Source organism: Somniosus microcephalus, chromosome 13 (assembly GCF_052327205.1).
Source record: "Somniosus microcephalus isolate GS21.2 chromosome 13, FLI_Smic_1.0, whole genome shotgun sequence".
Classification (NCBI taxonomy): Eukaryota; Metazoa; Chordata; class Chondrichthyes; order Squaliformes; family Somniosidae; genus Somniosus; species Somniosus microcephalus.
This window is the reverse complement of record NC_140999.1, coordinates 168,071,829-168,093,341: the sequence shown is the minus strand read 5'-3', so window position 1 is coordinate 168,093,341 and position 21,513 is coordinate 168,071,829. Positions and strand designations below refer to the sequence as shown.

General features: G+C 44.6%; 1 protein-coding gene across 8 annotated transcripts in view; it reads left to right on the top strand.

Moving 5' to 3' along the window:
• ptprt (protein tyrosine phosphatase receptor type T) overlaps positions 1-21,513 on the top strand; it is a 1,756,894-nt gene that overhangs the window by 784,443 nt on the left and 950,938 nt on the right. For all 8 annotated transcript variants that reach the window (XM_086005548.1, XM_086005547.1, XM_086005549.1 and 5 more), the window contains exon 7: positions 11,859-12,152. In XM_086005548.1, the coding sequence (XP_085861674.1) occupies positions 11,859-12,152 (294 nt within the window). The remainder of the gene's footprint in view (positions 1-11,858; positions 12,153-21,513) is intronic.

Sequence of the window (21,513 nt, the reverse complement as noted above, 5' to 3'; positions counted from 1 at the left end):
CTTTAAACTAAATAGTGGGGGGGGAGGATCCAGGTGAGCGGGAAAATAAAAAGTCAACGAGAAATAAGAAAGCAATAGAGCAGGCTAGAGATGGGGGAAATAATAACCAGAGTGTGACAGGAAGGGACAGAATGTTTTAAAATAAGAGTGTAACAGAAAAAAAGGCTAAAACAAGAAAAATGGTAAAAAGACAAAGTTAAAAGCTCTATATCTGAATGCACGCAGCATTCGTAACAAGATAAATGAGTTGACAGCACAAATATATGCAAATGGGTATGATCTGATCACCATTACAGAGACGTGGTTGCAAGGCGACCAGGGCTGGGAACTGAATATTCCAGGGTATATGATAATTCGGAAGGATAGAAAGAAACGAAAGGGAGGTGGGGTGGCTTTGTTGGTAAAAGATGGGATCAGTGTAGTGGTGAGAAGTGATATTGGCTCAGAAGATCAAGATGTAGAATCGGTTTGGGTGGAGATAAAAAATAATAAAGGGAAAAAGTCTCTGGTCGGCATAGTCTACAGGCCCCCGAACAGTAGCAATGCTGTTGGACAGAGTATAAATCAACAAATAATGGAGGCCTGTAAAAAAGGTACAGTAATAATCATGGGTGATTTTAATCTCCATATTGATTGGACAAATCAAATTGGCCATGGTAGCCTGGAGGAGGAGTTCATAGAGTGCATCCGGGATGGTTTCCTAGAACAGTATGTAATGGAACCAACCAGGGAGCAGACTATCTTGGATCTGGTACTATGTAATGAGACAGAATTAACAAATGATCTCATAGTAAAGGATCCTCTAGGAAAGAGTGATCAGAGCATGATTGAATTTCAAATTCAGTTGGAGGGTGAGAAAGTTGTATCCCAAACCAGTGTTCTGATCTTAAACAAAGGCAATTATAACGGCATGAGGGCAGAACTGGCTAAAGTGAACTGGAAAAACAAATTAAAGGGTAAGAAAGTTGAAATGCAGTGGCAGACATTTAAGGAGATATTTCATAACTTTCAACAAAAATATATTCCAGTGAGAAAGAAAGATTTTAAGAGAAGGGAGCACCATCCGTGGCTAACTAAGGAAGTAAAGGATGGAATCAAATTGAAAACGAAGGCATACAATGTTGCCAAGATTGGTGGGAGACCAGAGGATTGGGAAATGTTTAAAAACCAGCAAAGGATGACTAAAAAAACAATAAAGAGAAAGAAGATGAATTATGAGAGTAAGCTGGCGAGAAACATTAAAACAGATAGAGGGTAGCTAAAGTAAACGTTGGTCCCTTAAAGGATGAGACTGGGGAATTAATAATGGGGAATGAGGAAATGGCAGAGACTCTGAACAAATATTTTGCACCTGTCTTCACTGTAGAAGACACTAACAACATCCCAATAATGGATAATCAAGGGGCCACAGGGAGTAGGGAACTAAAGACAATCACTATCACTAAGGAAATAGTACTCGGTAAAATAATGGGACTAAAAGACGACAAGTCCTCTGGACCAGATGGCCTGCATTCCAGGGTCTTAAAAGAAGTGGCTGTAGAGATAGTGGATGCATTGGTTGCAATATACCAAAATTCCCTGGACTCTGGAGAGGTCCCAGCGGATTGGAAAACCGCTAATATAACACCCCTATTTAAGAAAGGAGGGAGACTGAAAGCAGGAAACTATAGACCAGTTAGCCTAACATCTGGCGTTGGGAAAATGCTGGAGTCCTTCATTAAGGAAGCAATAGCAGGGCATTTAGAAAAACATACTGCAGTCAGACATGGTTTTACGAAAGGGAAATCATGTTTAACAAATTTGCTGGAGTTCTTTGAGGATGTAACAAGCAGGGTGGACAAGGGTGAGCCAGTGGATGTGGTGTATTTGGATTTCCAGAAGGCATTCGATAAGGTGCCACATAAAAGGTTACTGCATAAGATAAAAGCTCATGGAGTTGGGGGTAATGGCCCAGAAATTCGGGTCTCCACGGGTGAGTACGCACGGGGTAATCACCCGTAGGCCCAATGGAAGTGCCAGTTTCCTGCATGCACTGCGCATGCGCGGGAAACCGGCACTTCCGTTCCTCTGAAAGCAGGGGTTCAGAGGTCGAACGCGTGCGTGGGAGAGGCTGCGCGTGCGCATCAAACTTAGGTTTTTTTTACAGGTTTTTCCGTGAGGCTAAGTCTGCAGAATTTACACATATAAAAAGCAGGCGTAAGGCCTGCTTTTTACAAGGTAAGTGGTGAATTAATTAAATTTTAACATTTTTTCCACAGGTTTATAATTATTAAAAGCTTTAAAGCAAGGTAAGTTTATTTTTAGCCTCGTTAGAATATAAAATTATTTTTTTCAAAAATTTAAATTATTGTTTAGAATAGTTATTTCATGTAATTTATAGTTTATTTAAAAAATGTGATTTAAAAAAAAATTATTTGAAGGTTTAGTGCTATTTTGGGGCCGTAGTATTTATAAGTCTTGACAGCACTTCCTGTCAAGATTTATGAATGGAGCATTCCCTGCTCCGATTGGCTGCCCATGGCCCACGTGATCCCAGGGGACACATTGAACTAACTGCGCCCCTGGGATACGCAAGCACTGCGCGCCGGTAGCTGGACCAGGCCCCGGATCGGAATTCCACGGGGCCCTACAGCTCAACGGCCGGCGCGCAAGCTAAGTGTAGGTCGGGGGCTTGCACCCGCGGGAAGCCCCCGACCCGAATTTCTGGGCCAATATATTAGCATGGATAGAGAATTGGCTAACTAACCGAAAGCAGAGAGTCGGGATAAATGGGTCATTTTTTGTTTGGCAAACGGTAACTAGTGGGGTGCCACAGGGATCGGTGCTGGGGCCCCAACTATTTACAATCTACATTAATGACTTGGAAGAAGGGATCGAGTGTAATGTAGCCAAGTTTGCGGATGATACAAAGATGGGTGGAAAAGCAAGTTGTGCAGAGGACTCAAAGAATCTGCAAAGGGATATAGGCAGGCTAGGTGAGTGGGCAAACATTTGGCGGATGGAGTATAATGTGAGAATGTGTGAGGTTATCCACTTTGGCAGGAAATATAAAAAAGCAAACTATTATTTAAATGGAGAGAGATTACAAAATGCTACAGTTCAGAAGGACCTTGGGGTCCTTGTGCATGAAACACAAAAAGTTAGCATGCAGGTACAGCAAGTAATCAAAAAGGCAAATGGAATGTTGGCCTTTATTTCAAGGGGGTTGGAGTATAAAAGCAGGGAAGTCCTGCTATAACTGTACAAGGTATTGGTGAGACCACACCTTGAGTACTGCGTACAGTTTTGGTCTCCTTATTTAAGGAAGGATATATTTGCATTGGAGGCAGTTCAGAGACGATTCACTAGGTTGATTCCAGAGATGCGGGGTTTGACTTATGAGGAAAGGTTGAGCAGGCTGGGCCTATACTCATTGGAATTTAGAAGAATGAGAGGTGATCTTATCGAAACATATAAGATACTGAGGGGGCTCAACAGGGTGGATGCAAAGAGGATGTTTCCCCTCATGGGGAAATCTAGAACTCGGGGGCACAGTCTCAGAATAAAGGGTCCCCCTTTTAGAACTGAGATGAGGAGGAACTTCTTCTCTCAGAGGGTCGTAAATTTGTGGAATTCTCTGCCCCAGAGAGCTGTGGAAGCTGGGTCATTAAATACATTTAAGGTGGAGATAGACACATTTTTGCAAGATAAGTGAGTGAAGGGTTATGGGGAGTGGGCAGGGAAGTGGCTTTGAGCCCAAGATCAGCCATGATCTTATTGAATGGTGGAGCAGGCTCGAGGGGCCAAGTGGCCTATTCCTGCTCCTATTTCTTATGTTCTTATGTCCAGTTCTGGCCACTGAGATACAAGAGAGACATTCAAGTGCTGGAGGCATGATGGAGGAGAGACACGATACTAAGAGTTATGGGTTAATTTGGGCTTTTCAACCTTAAGAGGAGGCATCTGAGAGATGATTTATAGAGGTATATAAGATAGTAAATATTATGGAAAATCTAAATCTTCATGAGTAAACTAAATTGCAAGAGTAGGACAAGCAGACACAGGTTCAAACTAGTAAAAATCCAATTTAAGACTGAAGTCAGGAAGTTCTAATTCACACAAAGTGTGATCAACACATCAAAAGGTCTTCTCGTTAGAGGAATGGAGGCAAAAACTCTGGAATGATTTAAGAAACAAGTGAATGCTGCAATAGGAGGATTTTAAGGTGTTTCTGGATGAACGAATTAAAATGGAATGAATGGCCTTCCCCATCTGTTGCTATCTTGTAATCTTGTGAGGGTGACTGGAGAAAATTGGAAAGAAAAAAAAAGGTCAATTACCTTTGCAATCTTGAGACTAAATTTGGAAAATTTTGAAATGGAAAAAGTAATTGAAAGCTGAGAATTCCTGAAGAGTCCAACTAATACGTCAAAGCAAAATCACAGATAAGATATTTAAAATGTTCAAGTGTTAGACAGAAATACGTGCTTCTGTATTGCTCAAGAACTTTCCCCTACTTTTTCTCACTGATTGTTTCAAATTAACTGGTTGGCAGTTCCCGTGATCGCTTGCGGAAGATGTCTGAATAAGAGCGAATATTTTTAAGATTACAGAATTATTGATTACAGACTAGTATGAATGTAACATTTTAATGAACTCCAAAATGTAATCCCTTATTTAAACATCACAGCATTATAATATTCAACAGACACCAAAATATAGCTGATAATCATGCGAATAATAAATTCAAGGCAAAGTCAAGTGCTCCTCACAAAGAATGGGGGGAAATTGGTGGCCACTGCCCAGGTTTTTAATATTTTTACACCCATTTTGATGGGTGTGATAGGGAAATCTGGCAGAGAGCTGTTCTACCAGCCTCTCGGCATCCAGTGTCATCACCAGGATTTTCCACTGGAAATGATGTTGGATATTGACTGTGCCCTATATAGGTGATGTATTCAAAAGAAATGCTAATTACAGAAATACACTTTCTGCTGTATTTTCTGTCATTGCATTCCTGGCATCCAGCATTACTAAGGAGGCAGAGGGGCGATCTATAAATTGATAGCGCCTTGTCTAACGCAATTAATCGAGAGCAATCGATTGCAAAAAGACACTCCTTAAAAACTACCTCTTTGACCAAGCTTTTGGTCACCTGCCCTAATTTCTCCTTACATGGCTCGGTGTCACATTTTTTGTCTTTTAATACTCTTGTGAGGTGTCTTTGGGACGTTTTACTACGTTCAAGGCGTTATATAAATATAAGTTGTTGTTGCAATACACAAGGTGTGCTTCGTAAATTATATGGGGGAAAAATTCAGTTGTTTAGCGTCTCCCGTTAGTGCCTCCAGGGGTGCAAATGGGGCGCTAGGAACTTAGCGTCCGAGCGCAGCGATGTTTGCGCCGCTCACAAAATTGACCAGTCATTTTGAGGCTGCGCTAAACACTACCGCCACGATCTCCTGCGCCTGCAGATCGTGATGTCAGTCAAGTGTGCAGCGCCCTGGTAGCGCCCCGGTCCGGATGTTGAGTCGGGCCCCCTGCCTTAGCGCCTGCCGCTAGGAACGACAGGTAGAGCGGAACGTTTTCAAGTCGGGAAGGGGCTGGGGGAGCGCTATTTAAAGGAGGACGCTTCCTGTCTTTTCTTGGCGGCAAAATTTTTGGTACATGCAAGTTGAGAAGGCGAGCGACGTCTGGAGAGATTTAAAGCTGTCCTAAGGAGTTTTGGCCCTCAGCACCACTTTTGAGATTCCTAAGCGCCGAGCTCTTTCCCTGGGCCTATCCATTAGTGCTTTCAACACAATTGCTTTAGAGGTCTCTCCAGTCCAAGATTCAAGGCTGTAATAAGCAGGGTGTGGCTGGCCAGCAAGATGGCCCCTCCCCTTTAAGAACTGGACGGCGCCAGTCTATCTGGCTTCCATGGTAACTGGTATTGCCTGAGCTTCAGCAGCGTTATGAGGTAGCGCCTCGCTCCCTTATGTTTGTGCCTTAAGAGAGGTGTGTTGCGCTTGATTTAGCGCTCAAATCACTTCCAGGGGCGATAGAGGCGAATTTTGCAGTCGGAGGCGATAATTAGTGCCGGGCACTAAACTTTGCGCCTGGCTGATATTAGCACCCCAAAATGGGCGATACCCAATTTTCCCCCCCATATGGTTTCTGGCCATCTAATGCACAGCAGAAAGTGTTCCAATAACTTCCCTCCCTCCCACTCGATGCAAGCAACCCGGGAGAATTGGAAATAGCACTGGGAGCTTACCATAAAAATTATAATTAGCCTGACCCCAGAAGATTTACCGGGGTGAGGGTCAGGAGAGACAGGCAGATACAAAGGCTGCACTGCTAATGATTCAATGAGATTCAGCTAGATCCAAAAATCCAGGCCTGTGTGTCAAGTACTTCCTGATGGTTAGTTATAGAATGCCCACGAATAGGTTACGTGCTCACCCTCTTCACTGCATTCAATATTTGGTGTAGCGGCCCATGAGGGAAGGAGAGGAACTAAAACACACTGATCAGTGATGAACGCTGGGTAGGGTTAATTGAGTTTGCTAGTATGAGCCCATAAATTACTATTAGCAGAAGAACGCTTAACACATCTGTGTGCCCTCTCTTTGTCCAGTATTTTAATGGAGGCGCTACCCTATTAGTTTCAAATGAGTTAATGGCCCAGAAATTCGGGTCGGGGGCTTCCCGCGGGCGCAAGCCCCCGACCTGCACTTACCTTGCGCGCCGGCAGTTGAGCTGTAGGGCCCCGTGGAATTCCGCTCCGGGGCCTGGCCCAGCTGCCGGCGCGCTGTGCTTGCGTGTCCCAGGGGCGTAGTTAGTGCGATGCGTCCCCTGGGATCACGTGAGCCATGGGCAGCCAATTGGAGGAGGGAAAAGCCCATTCATAAGATTGACAGGAAGACCTGTGAAAACTTATGAATACTACGGGCCCCAAAATAGCAGTAAACCTTCAAATACATTTTAAAAAAACATCACACTTTTTAAATAAACTATAAATTACATTAGATAACTATTTTAAACAATAATTTAAATTTTTGAAAAAAATAATTTTATAAAAAAATGGGGCTAAAAATAAACTTACCTTGCTTTAAAGTATTTAAAAATAATAAACCTGCGGAAAAAATGTTTTAATTTTAATTAATTGACCACTTACCTTGTAAAAAGCAGGCCTTACGCCTGCTTTTTAAATGTGTAAATCCTGCAGGCTTAACCTCGCGTGAAAACCTGCGAAAAAAACCTAAGTTCAAAGAGCACGCGCAGCCTCCCCTGCGCACGCGTTCGACCTCTGAACCCCTTCGTTCAGAGGATTGGAAGTGCCGGTTTCCCGCGCATGCACAGTGCATGCAGGAAACCGGCATTTCCATTTGGCCCACGGGTGAGTACCCCGTGCGTACTCACCCGTGGAGAGCCGAATTTCTGGGCCAATGCCTCAATTACTATGTCACTTGTGAAATATATTGGCCTAGAAATTCAGTGGCCTGCGCCACCAGTTTGCGCCCAAAGAGGGCTTTTGCGCCACTGTGCAAACCTACCGCGATATTTAGCGGGGCGCTAATGGCGGCGTTAGCCAGTAGCGCTGCGCCGCCACCGATGACGTCATCGGTGTGCGCAGCGCCCCGCTATCGCCCCACTGGCCATATTTGGTTGCTGCCGCCTCCCCCGCGCCGGCCGCAAACAGCGACCGGTACACGGGGCCTTCCTGTGCCGGTAGTGGGGCGAGTTAAGGTGGAGGTGCGGCCGGCCGCTTTTTCGGCGGCCGCCTGCCCGCACCTCCGTCCCCGGCCTCCTTCACCAGCCCCCCGTGGCATTGCCGGCTGTTTCCCGAGAGCCCGGCACTTCTCCTTGGTGCCGGGCTCATTTGCCGGCACTCGCGAGCGGGGATCGCGCTGTTGCAGGCACCTCCCCCTTAAGACTGAGGCGCCCCAAGCGGGGCGCCGAAACCCTTGTTTAGCGGCTGGCTTCCACTTGGGGCGCTGAAACTGAATATCCCGCTGGCGCAAGTGGCTCCGTGCGCAGCGGTAATTCCGGCGCCCAGGCGAGCTGGGCGCCCCTAACTGAATTTCTAGGCCATTTTGTTTTGACCTCGGAGAATCAAATAAACCTTGCATGATTATTCCTGTCAAGTTTAAGAAATGACAACAACTTTAATTTTTCATATCATTTAGTTACAGTTTTTTAAAGATTATTTCCCAATGTGTGATCAAGTTTAGGAAAACAAAATAACAGTAAAACATTCCTGCACTAAACATATATGTTCAAAAATTAGTCCACTAGTAGGGCCAAATTGGGTTCCATTAAAGCTGACAGTCTGTATTACTCGGAAGGGCCTGGTTATCAGATAACCTTGATTTTCTTGAGGTTGATTGTTTGCTCCTACCCAAGTTGACTTGGGGGACAATCCCTACATTCATTATTGACCTCTTTGTCGGAGGCAGTACCAGCCATAGATTAACAATCAGTCACAAGAAAGCCAATTTAAGTATCACTTTGTCCTGTCCAATCCATATGCTCTTTTGAACATGGTGAAACCTGAGCAAAGTAATCTCCAACAGTGACGTAAGTGACCAAGAAGTTATCAGCCTTATCAACAAGGCTTAATGGTGCAGAGCGTATTCAAAAGTCTATCAAACAGCTGTTATATCCAACCAATTGTAGAGCTGCAAGTCTTGGACCTGCTACAGAAAGAATGTCAAAGAAATCAATATGTTTCACCTTGCCATCCTGAAAATCAAACATGAAGATAAAGTACCTAATACTGAAGTTCTGGCATGGGTAAATAGCACTAGCACCCAGAAGTAATCCTGATAAAGACTCAGGTATGCTGAATTGGCCATGTGATGATAATAGCTGATGTTTGGCTCCCAAAACAGTTCTGGCAAATTTAAGGAGGGAAAATGTCAAAAAAGGCAGGTAGCACAAGTGGTTCAAGGGTACCTTCAAGAAAAGTATGATCAACTGTGCTGAATCATAGAATGATACAGCACAGAAGAAGGTCATTCAGCCCATCAGCTCTGTGATGCTGTCAAACACTGACAATCTGTCTTCTAACTTGAGTCCTTCTACTCAGACTCAGTTAGAGATCTCTCCAGACCAGAAAGCAGAATGCTGCAGCTTTTGACAGTTCAGCGGCCATTCTGCTTTCTGTGCCAGTGAACTGAGGGACTCCCAGAACTGAAGGAAGGAAGCCTGCAGGAGAAAGTAAAGGTAAGTAAAACTTATTAAAACACTTTACATTTACCTCACACATTTACCTCTGCACACATGCACCCATCACTCACCTGCACAACGGACATCTCGACCCCTCCAGCCCCTTCAGACCGACAGTCCGCCTCGCTAACTTGCCGTGGTTCGGAGCCGTCGGGAAGCCCACACTTCAGGGCTAAAAATAGGGATTAGGCAAAAAACTGCCTGTTAACTATCTGTTAACAGGCAGTTAATTGGCACTAATCCCCTTCCCGCCTCGGGGAGGCGGCTCCCAGCACAGGTCGGATACCCGCCTCCTGGGACATTGGCACGGAAGCGGGTTGGGGGCGGGATTGGTTCCTGCCCCCCGATTCTGTAATTTTCCCACCACTCCTGCCTCCAAACCTGCCTCCACGGGGCTTGGAAATTTGAGCCCAAATTTGCCTCTATTAATAAAGCAAAGGTTCCCATAAGACTTTTTAACACCCTTCTCAACTTGTCCTGCCACCTTCAAAGACTTGTATATGTACATCTCCAGGTCTCTCTGTTCCTGCCCCTTTAAAATTGTACCTTTTAGTTTACATTGCCTCTCATTCTTCCTACCAAAATGAATCACTTCACACTTCTCTGTTAAATTTCATCTGCCATGTGTCTGCCATTTCACCAGTCTATCTATGTCCTCCTGAAGCCTGTCACTATCCTCCTCACTGTTTATTACATATCTGGGATTCATGTCATCTGCAAACTTTTAAATTATCCCCTGTATACCCAAGTCCAACTCATTAATATATATCAAAAATAGCAGTAGTCCTAATACCGACCCCTGGTGAACACCACAGTACACTGCCCTCCAGTCTGATAAACAATCGTTCACCACTACTCTCTGCTTTCTCTTCATTAGCCAATTTTGGATCCACACAGCCACTGCTCTTTTAATCCTATGGGCTTCAATTTTGCCAAGTCCGTTATGAGGTACTTTATCAAACGCCTTTTGAAAGTCCATATACGCAACATCAACCGCACTATCCTCATTCACCCTCTCAGTTACTTCATCAAAGAACTCAATCAAGTTAGTCAAACACAATTTGCCTTAAACAAATCCACGCTACCTTGCATTCATTAACCCACATCTTTCTAAGTGCCGATTAATTTTGTCCTGGATTATTGGCCCCGATATTTGCTCGGGCCATGAAGAGAGAGGGAGAGGAGGATTTCCAGACATGAAATCCAGAAGTAAGGCTTACCTAGATGTCCTGCTAAAATTAACAGAAGGACGCCGTTTACATTTTTTCTGCAGTCTTACTGCCTGCCAGCCAGCCTGATTGACAGGGGGAGGTCGGGGTTTGAGTGTGGAGGTCGGTGGGTGGGGGAGATCTTGGAGGGGTGGGGCTTGACCGATCGCAGGGTCTATGAAGAGGTTTGCTTGTTTGGCCTGAAGGAAACACTCATGCTCCTCCTGGCCCACAAGCAGTGCTGTAAATTCACTCACCTTATGGATTCGGCCCTTCTCATCTCCTTTTACCTGCCAGGTTTCCCGTGCCCTGGGAAATCTGGCCGAAATTAGTTAAAAATAAAAATCAAGTAAAAATGGAGCCACGCAGCCTCCTTAAAAGATTTTAATGACTGACCAGCCTCCTAAGAGTGGATTGGTCACCCGCCCCCTGACCTGCCTGTGGTAAAACTGGAATTGGGCGGGTTGGGGTCGGTTTTGAAATTTTTTACAATTTTTACTTTCCATCCGCCCCAAATCCACGTGTTGTTGGGGATTAAAATTACCCCATTGTCACTAAAAGTTTCTCCACCACCTGTAATTGTCAATTGTAAATCAACGTTATTGTAAACCAATCAATGTTAAATTCAATTCTGACCATGATGTCAAACTGAATTTTAAATGAATTCCAAAATATTTTGTTAGATATGAACTATAATTCCATTATCTAGCAAATAAATCAAGGAACTTACAACACCACATCTTAACTAGCTTACAGTATAGCCTTGCTCAACAAAATATTACAATAGGAAATTACCTGCTGTTTATTGTATGACTTCAAAACTGCAGAGTGCTGTGTAGCAACTCAACGATGCCTGCTATTAGTTATTGTTATTCCATGTCTTCAGTCTTCCTTACAAATGTATGACCTATTTCAGAGAATGGCATAACTGGATAGCTGTAACTATAATGCCCACTTGCACAACTCTTGAAGCAAGGGTAGCAGAGCTCCATGTGTATAACTTGAATGCACACTCTTAGTTCTGCTCACCAATAGATTATTATTTCCTGGTCGTAACAATTTGAAGACAGCACATCAAACAACCCGAGTTCTTTTTAATGGCATAATAATACTGCTTTCTGAGAACTATACAGTGTTATATTGCACATTTGATATTGGTGCAGTGCAAAAGATCAACAAATGTGTAGTATAACTGAGATGCTAGATAAACAAATGTTGCTGCTTAGATTGAGTCATCCTTTCAATATGGCCGAAGCTGGTTGCTCTTCCAGTTATTATTTTCCACTGTGCAGGATGGCACTATTCTTTAAATGTACATTCTTCATAATTTAAACTGTGGTGTACATCTTAAGAAGAATTAACTGTGCATCCCAGAATATAATGGTCCACTCACAATACTTACATTTTGAATCCCAATTTGTCAGCTATTGAGCTATTTATCTTTATTTTATATTACAGATCCACCCACACCTATCGCTCCGCCTGAGCTCTTGGCAGTTGGCGCAACCTACTTGTGGATCAAACCCAATGCGAATTCCATCATTGGAGATGGCCCCATCATCCTAAAGGAAGTAGAGTACCGTACCACTGCAGGAAATTGGGCTGAAACGCATATTGTGGACTCTCATACCTACAAACTTTGGCATCTTGACCCAGATGTGGAATATGAAATAAGAGTTCTGCTCACACGACCTGGAGATGGAGGGACAGGACCTCCAGGACCCCCTCTTACAACTAGGACCAAATGTGCAGGTAAAGTGACGGTGTTGCAGGAACTTCCTATTGGAACAGAAATAAGTTTATGACCTATTAGAAAACTGTTTTTGAAAACTCTGACAGAAAATAATATAAACGGAGACAGTATTTTATCAATGGCAACATTATCTCCATTATATTGCCTTCTTTATGAATGTGCATAAGTGATTTGTCATTTGTCAACTTGTAGATATAATTTTATTAGAATGATCAGATAAAGATACTATTTCCTCAAGTAATAATTTGTATGCTCCAATAGAAAAATTGGGCTGCCTTTTGCAGATTTTACTATTGCTGAAGAATTCAACTGATCCATTATTGTATCAGCATACAGAAGGATAAGCAATGGCCACGTTTTATTTTTATTGTAGTTAACCAACCTTGTAACACTTATCATGAAAAGTCATTGGGCCAGAAATTCAGATCGGGGGCTTGCCGCGCGTGCAAGGCCCCGATATGCACTTACCCGACGCGCTGGCCGTTGACCTCCAGGGACGCTTGGAATTCGATTTTGAAAAAGAAGAATCCCGGGCAGCATATGACGTCACGCTGTCCAGGAGTGCAGCCAGCGCGAAGCCTGTAGCGCGCTGTGCAACTGAGACACGCCCCTTGAGGTTTCAGTTTAACAGGACACGCCCCCAATGTTTCTGCCAAGCTGCTAAGCATTTTTACATGCAAAGCAGCAGTTTAAATAGGTTTTTGGAAGTTTTTTGAAGATTTTGGTAACTTTTATAAACTTTTGAAAACGTTTACATTATTTTGAAGAATCTGAAGTAGTTTTAAAGAGAATTAAAGCAATTTAAAGACTTTTAAAAGCCCTAAAAGAATTTTTTAAATTCCATTTATTTATTTAGCAATGTCGTCGTCATACGTGTCTTCACACTGTTCCCTTTGGGGAACTGTATGAAGTGGTGGAAGGATTTATGGCCATGATTAACGCTCATTCCGTGACCGTAACCATCTTTGAACCAGCCATTAGGGCGGTTAGTCCTATGGCGGGAGGGTTTTACGGGCTCCCACAAGCTATACAAGGAGGGGGGGCCACCCACACCCACGGACGCAAATATCCCACTGGATGTCAACCCAGAATTTAGAGCCGGAGCTCCGACTCCACTTGCCGGGACTGTCTGGAGCGGGGTTCGAAACCCTACCCTGACCTGGCCCAGCGGCGGGGATCCTACCGCTATGCCAAAGGCCCAATCCGATTAGCAACGTGAAATGGCTGGAATGAGCACAATTCACGGCATTAAAAGAACTCACAATTGAACTGATGATGACCTCAGCAATCTCCTCAAGGAGGTGGAGGCGCAGCGCCTGCTCATCATTGGTAATGAGAAGTCAAAGGCGCCGCAAAAAGGGCAGATGATAGCTTGGTCTTTCAAGTGGCAGCATAGGGCTCCAGTCACGGGGAGGGAAAAGGCGCAGGAAACGTATGGGTGTCACCTTTTGTGCGGAGTGGGCCTTTTGCGTAGCAGTAAGCATCCCCGCCGCTGGGCCAGAAGGAGTAGGGTTTCGAACCCCACTCCAGACAGTCCCGGCAAGTGGAGTCGGAGCTCCAACTATAAATTCTGGGTGGACATCCAGCGGGATACTTGCGTCCGTGGGTGTGGGTGGCCCCCCCCCCTCAGATGGGTTGTGGGAGCCCGTAAAACCCTCACGCCATAGGACTAACCACCCTAATGGCTGGTTCAAAGATGGTTACGGTCACGGAATGAGCGTTAATCATGGCCATAAATCCTTCCACCACTTCATACAGTTCCCGAAAGGGAACAGTGTGAGGATACGTACGACGATGACCTCTTGCGCAATGCACCTCCTTGGACCCTCAGTCGCAGATGCGAGGGGGCAAATCGTGCAATTGTTAAATTTTTCATTTTATTGACATGTAAATTGTTGGCCCAGTAATTCCCTTCCAAATGCGCGAGTACGGTCGGGGTACTTACGCATCTGGCCGGAGGAAATGCCGGTTTTCAGCATGCACAGCGCATGCGGGGAAAACCGGCATTTCCTGTCCTCTGAACGAAGGGGTTCAGAGGCAGAACGCGTGCGCAGTAAAATTCGCCGCTTTCATTCGTGCTTTCAGTGAGGTCAAGTCCTTACAACTTACACATGAAAAAAGCATGAGTACAGTTGCTCCAGAGGCTGCGGAGGAAGATATTTCTTATCGTGGAGCTTCTGAAAGTATGTATGTCTGTATATATTCCTTTGCGTGTTATGTATATATTCCTTTACTTATGTGTATGAATGTATTATTTAATTATGACTTTCAGAGAAAGTAACTTATTGGAAAATCATAATTAAAAACATACATTCATACACATAAGTAAAGGAATATAAAACATACATACATATACGTAAAGGAATATATGCGGACATACATACATATTACTGATGAAAAGTTTCTTTCTTAAAAGTGCTGGAAATGTTACATTACTCATTTTAGAACACTCATTTTCACATTCCATTCACACAGCCACAATTGCTCCTTCTACCTACCGTTCTGAAAACCCGTTTAAAAAAAAAAATTTTAACTTTAAAACTTACTTAAAATTTCTTAAAATAACTTCCCTCCCTTTCCCAAACAAAAATATTGCCTTTCAGAAGCTCCACGATAAAATATATCTTCCTCCGCAGCCTTGGAACAACTTTACACATGCTTTTTTCAAGTGTAACTTGTAAGGACTTACCCTCACTGAATCCATGAATGAAATCGACGAAGTTCACTGCGCAAGCGCTGCCTGTGCAGTCGCACGCGCTGTGCCTCTGAACCCCTTCGTTCAGAGGACTGGAAATGCCAGCGTTCCCCGCATGCGCTGTGCATGCTGAACGCCGGCATTTCCACCGGCCAGATGCGTGAGTACCCAGACCGTACTCACGCATTTGGACCCGAATTTCTGGCCCATTAGGATTATCATAAATATGTGAAGTATAGCTCACAAAACTGAGTCCATTTACGATAACCCATTTACAATTGTTAGATGGCAGATATATCTCCAAGGAGTTTGAAGGTTGAAATTGTTTTTGGCATTGTTATCTTTTTTTTAATGGTTATCAAGGTGAGGGATGGTAGTACTGGGGAATGGAAATCTTCCCATTTCAATTTCCTCCTCCCATTGGAGGACTTCCAACCATCAGGACACTAGTTCCAGCATCTTAAGAGAGGAGGCAAAAAAGTCCCAGAGATTTGATTCTGGGGGCTGAGGAGAAGGAGAGCTACCCACTGTTGCGTACTCTCTTTCCAAAAGGAAATCAGTCACTGCCCCAGAGATCACCACTACTCCTCTCCCAACAGTTCCTGGGGCCAGCAGCGGAAGGCAGGGGAATCCGGCAAGTTGCCGGGTCCTGCCTCTTCGCCATCATTTACTAATGGCAGGACCTTCCCTCCTGAGAGGGAGGACAGAAAATATAGAGAGGGAGGAGGGGGTGGGGGGTGGTAGGGAGCAACCGTAGGCCACATTGCCTGATTTTCTTCAATTTTCCTCCATTATACTACCAATCTTCAGTGTTATAATGGAGGAAAATCCAGCCCCCAGTGGCCGCATCAGCATCTTGCAGGTCAGATATAGCACAGCCAGATACAGGGTACAACTTCTTCCACTGTACCCGAACCTACTGTGCCAGTGGGACATGTTTCCATTTCCCACACCAGCCATCCTGCAGACTCTGTGAGTGAGATTGCCAGTTAGTGTCAGAAATAAACTTTTGTGCTGTAGGTCTGTCACCATTAGCAACTAGTGTGAGACTGTCCAAATTCATTTCACGTAGGCCGCTTATAGCCAACAGATAAAGGAAGCTTTCATCCCATCACTCTGAGCTGGATTTAAACCCAGGTTCCAAAGGTGAAAGGACAGTGTTAAACCCTGAGATGATTGAAATGAATATATTAGCACGTTTGTATTAAAGTCCTCGGTGTGCTATTTTAATGCACTTGTAAACCCACCAAAAGTAAATGGGTTAACAAATGCCTAAAGATAGCACCGATAATAGTGTTTATTACTAATAATGCTGAGCACAATGTCACCTCTTGGTAAATTTGTTTTATGCCTTATTGCAAATCTGCTGTTACAGATGATGTGTTGACCTTTAGTTCTTGGGCATTCACTGCCAGTCTTTATCAGTATACATGTTTTAAATTGTGTTTACCTTATCGGACTGATTGGTAAAGGGGATGTTTCTTCGTTACTGATTCTGCTCTCATGAAAATCTCAATGCGCTTTGTGGATGTCTGAGTTTTGTTTTGGTAGAAATCATTGTACAGAATAATAGAATGCAATCCTATTAATAATAAATGAGGTAACATCAATCATCTACACTGATGTACTTCAGTAGGTGGTGAGGTTAGGTGCTGTACCTAGGTCACAGGCGAACATTGCACAAATTCTCTTTGACCATCAGAGCTCCAATTCTGAAAAATAACACAAGCAAATGTTACATTCTCTTAAATGTACACATTTAGTTTTGAAAGTTTAGTTTAGTAAGGAAAGCAGACGTAAAATAATATAAGGCAAGAAATCTCTGTGAGTAATCTCAGCTGACAAACACTGATGTGTACTTATGATATTTTATTGTAAATGGGTTAATTTAATAATTCGTTAGAAAAAGGTATAGTGCCAGACGACTGGTGGATAGCTAACATTATACCTGTATTTAAGAAGGGGGATAGAATATGTCTGGGGAACTATAGATCAGTCAGCTTAACATTGGTAGTAGGTAAAATAATGGAATCCATACTAAAGGCAAAAATAGAAAAACATCAAACCAAAAATATAATAATGAATAGTCAACATGGATTTTAAAAGGGAAAGTCTTGCTTGACCAATCTTATTGAATCCTTTGAAGAGGTAACAGAGAGTGTAGACAAGGGTAATGTAGTACAAGTAATATATCTAGATTTTCAAAGGCCTTCGATAAGGTACCACATCATTTTTTTTATTCGTTTATGTGATCTGCGCGTCGCTGGCAAGGCCAGCATTTATTGCCCAGCTCTAGCTGCCCTTGACCTTGAGGGAAGGTGGTGAGCCGCCTTCTTGAACTGCTGCAGTCCGTGTTGTGATAGTACTCCCACAGTGCTGTTAGGTAGGGAGTTCCAGGATTTTGACCCAGCGACGATGAAGGATCGGCGATATACTTCTAAGTCAGGATGGTGTGTGACTTGGAGGGGAACTTGGAGGTGGTGGTGTTCCCATGCGCCTGCTGCCCTTGTACTTCTAGGTGGAAGAGGTCGTGGGCTTGGGAGGTGCTGCCGAAGAAGCCTTGGCAAGTTGCTGCAGTGCATCTTGTAGATGGTACACGCTACAGCCATGGTACGCCGGTGGTGAAGGGAGTGAATGTTTAAGGTGGTGGATGGGGTGCCAATCAAGCGGGCTGCTTTGTCCTGGATGGTGTCGAGCTTCTTGAGTGTTGTTGGAGCTGCACTCATCCAGGCAAGTGGAGAGTATTCCATCACACTCCTTACTTGTGCCTTGTAGATGGTGGAAAGGCTTTGGGGAGTCAAGAGATGAGACATTCGCCGCAGAGTACCTAGTCTCTGATCTGCTCTTGTTGCCACAGTATTTATGTGGCTGGTCCAGTTAAGTTTCTGGTTAATGATGACCCCTAGGATGTTGATAGTGGGGGAATCGGCGATGATAATGCCATTGAATGTCAAGGGGAGGTGGTTAGACCCTCGCTTGTTGGAAATAGTCATTGCCTGGCACTTCTGTGGCGCGAATGTTACCTGCCACTTATCAGCCCAAGCCGGAATGTCGTCCAGGTCTTGTTGCATGCCGGCATGGACTGCTTCATTATCTGTGGATGGCGCTGAACACTGTGCAGTCATCAGCGAACATCCCCATTTCTGACCTTATGTTGGAGGGAAGTTCATTGATGAAGCAGCTGAAGTTGGTTGAGCCTAGGACACTGCCCTGAGGAACTCCTGCAGTGAGGTTCTGTGGCTGTGATGATTGACTTTCAACCACCACAACCATCTTCCTTTGTGCTAGGTATGACTCCAGCCAGTGGAGCGTTTTCCCCCTGATTCCCATTGACTTCAATTTTACTAGGGCTCCTTGATGCCACACTCGGTCAAATGCTGCCTTGATGTCAAGGGCAGTCATTCTCACCTCACCTCTGGAATTCAGCTCCTTTGTCCATGTTTGGACCAAGGCTGTAATGAGGTTGGGAGCTGAGTGGTCTTGGCGGAACCCAAACTGGGCACCAGTGAGCAGGTTATTGGTGAGTAAGTGCTGCTTGATAGCACTGTCAACGACACCTTCCACCACTTTGCTGATGATTGAGAGTAGACTGATGGGGCGGTAATTGGCCGGATTGGATTTGTCCTGCTTTTGTGGACAGGACATACCTGGGCAGTTTTCCACATTGTCGGATAGATGCCAGTGTTGTAGCTGTACTGGAACAGCTTAGCTAGAGGCATGGCTAGTTCTGGAGCACAAGCCTTCAGCACGATAGCCGGGATGTTGTCAGAGCCCATAGCTTTTGCTGTGTTCCGTGTTCTCAGCTGTTTCTTGATATCACGTGGAGTGAATCGAATTGGCTGAGGACCGGCGACCTCGGGAGTAGGCCGCTATGGATCATCCACTCGGCACTTCTGGCTGAAGTTGGTTGCAACCGCTTCAGCCTTGTCTTTTGCACTCACGTGCTGGGCTCCACCATCATTGAGGATGGGGATATTCTTGGAGCCTCCGCCTCCCATTAGTTGTTTAATGGTCCACCACCATACACGACTGGATGTGACAGGACTGCAGAGCTTTGATCTGATCTGTTGGTTGTGGGATCGCTTAGTCCTGTCTATAGCATGCTGCTTCCGCTTTTTAGCATGCATGTAGTCCTGTGTTGCAGCTTCCCCAGGTTGGCACCTCATTTTTAGGTACACCTGGTGCTGCTACTGGCATGCTCTTCTGCACTCGTTGTTGGACCAGGGTTGGCCCCCTGGCTTGGTGGTAATGGTAGAGTGAGGGATATGCCGGGCCATGAGGTTACAGATTGTGGTGGAATACAATTCTGTTGCTGCTGATGGCCCACAGTGCCTCATGGATGCCCTTTTTGAGCTGCCAGATCTGTTCTGAATCTATCCCATTTAGCACAGTGGTAGTGCCACACAACACAATGGAGGGTGTTCTCAGTGTGATGACAGGACTTTGTCTCCACAATGACTGTGCGGTGGTCACTGCTGCCATGGACCGATGCACCTGTGACAGGTAGATTGGTGAGGATGAGGTCAAGTAGGTTTTTCCCTTGTGTTGGTTCACTCACCACCTGTCACAGGCACAGACTGGCAGTTATATCCTTCAGGACTCAGCCAGCAGTGGTGCTACCGAGCCACTCTTGGTGATGGACATTAAAGTCCCCCACCCAGAGTACATTCTGTGCCCTTGCTACACTCAGTGCTTCTTCCAAGTAGTGTTCAACATGGAGGAGTACTGATTCATCTGCTGTGGGAGGGTGGTAGGTGGCAATCAGCAGGAGGTTTCCTTGCCCATGCTTGACCTGAAGCCATGAGACTTCATGGGGTCCGGAATCAATGTTGAGGATTCCCAGGGCCACTCCTTCCCGACTGTGTAACCACCCCTGGTGGGACTGTCCTGCCGGTGGGACAGGACATACCCAGGGATGGTGATGGAGGAGTTTGGGACATTGGCTGAATGGTATGATTCTGTGAGTATGACTATGTCAGGCTGTTGCTTGACTAGTCTGTGGGGACAGCTCTCCCAATTTTGGCACAAGTCCCCAGATGTTGGTGAGGAGGACTTTGCACGGTCGACTGGGCTGAGTGTGCCGTTGCTGTGTCCGTAGCCGGTGCCGGGTGGTCCGTCCGGTTTCATTCTTATTATTTATGTTTTGTAGCAGTTAGTTACAACTGAGTGACTTGCTAGGCCATTTCAGAGGGCAATTAAGAGTCAACCACACTGCTGTGGGTCTGGAGTCACATATAGGCCAGACCAGCTAAAGACAGCAGATTTCCTTCCCTAAAGGACATTAGTGAACCAGATGGGTTTTTACGACAATCCGATAGTTACCATTATAGCTTTTTATTCCAGATTTATTTAATTAATTAACTGAATTTAAATTCCCCAGCTGCCGTGGTGGGATTTGACCTCACATCTCTGGATCGTTAGTCCAGGCCTCTGGATTACTAGCCCAGTGACATTACCACTACGCTACCGTTCCTGTAATAATAGAGTAATGAATAAGGTCAGAAAATGCAGTTAGGGGACAATTAGGAGAATGGATAGCTAGTTGGCTGAAAGACAAAAAGCGGAGAGTAGGGCTAAAGGATAGCTATTCAAAGTGGCAGAAGATGGGAAGTGGTGCTCCATAAGGATCAGTGCTGGGACCACTGTTGTTCACAATTTATATTAACGATTTAGACTTTGGAATCAAAAACACAATTTCTAAATTTGCAGACAACACCAAATTGGGAGGGATAGTCAACACTGAGGAGGACTGCAACAAATTACAAGAAGGCATTAATAAACTTGTAGAATGGGCATATAATTGGCAACTGAATTTCAATGTAGATAAGTGTGAGCTATTACATTTTGGTAAGAAAAATAAGGAGGTCACATACTACTTGGAAAATAAGAATCTAAATGGGGTAGAGAAGCAAAAGGATCTGGGAGTACAAATACACAAATCACTAAAAGTTGTGACGCAGGTCAATAAGGCAATAACAAAAGCAAACCAAGTACTAGTGTTTATTCCCAGAGGGATAGAATTGAAAAGTAAAGAAGTTATGCTAAACTTGTATTGAAACTTGGTTAGACCACACCTGGAGTACTGTGTGCAGTTTTGGTCGCCATATTATAAAAATGATATTGAGGCGCTGGAGAGGGTGCAAAAAAGATTTACAAGTATGATACCAGAACTGCGAGGTTATACGTATCAGGAAAAGATGATCAGGAAAAGGGTCTCTTTTCTGTTGAAAAGAAAAGGCTGAGGGGTGACCTAATAGAGGTCTTAAAAATTATGAAATGTTTTAATAGAGTAAACACAGATATAGGGCTGGATTTTCTCAATGGGGGCGTGTTGGGAGCGGGACTGCTGGTTGTCGGGTTTCAGTCCCGACCCCAACAATGTCCGTCCAACCCATGCTATTTTCCCTTGATTGACCTTGTTAAGTCCGCCCTGCGGGCTTAGCCGGCCAATTAAAGGAAAGCCGGTGACAGAGGACATCAGCGTATGATGTTTCATCTGTCGAAAATTTTTGACAGATGAATTGAGAAGCTGTCAAACACTGACAATCTCTGTTCTAAGGTGAGCCCTTGCACAATGACTCACCAAAACCTCTTTCCTCAGCAGAAATCAGATGGCTGCTGCATCTGAAAATGCAGCAGCCATTCTGTCATCTCTGCCGTTGAGA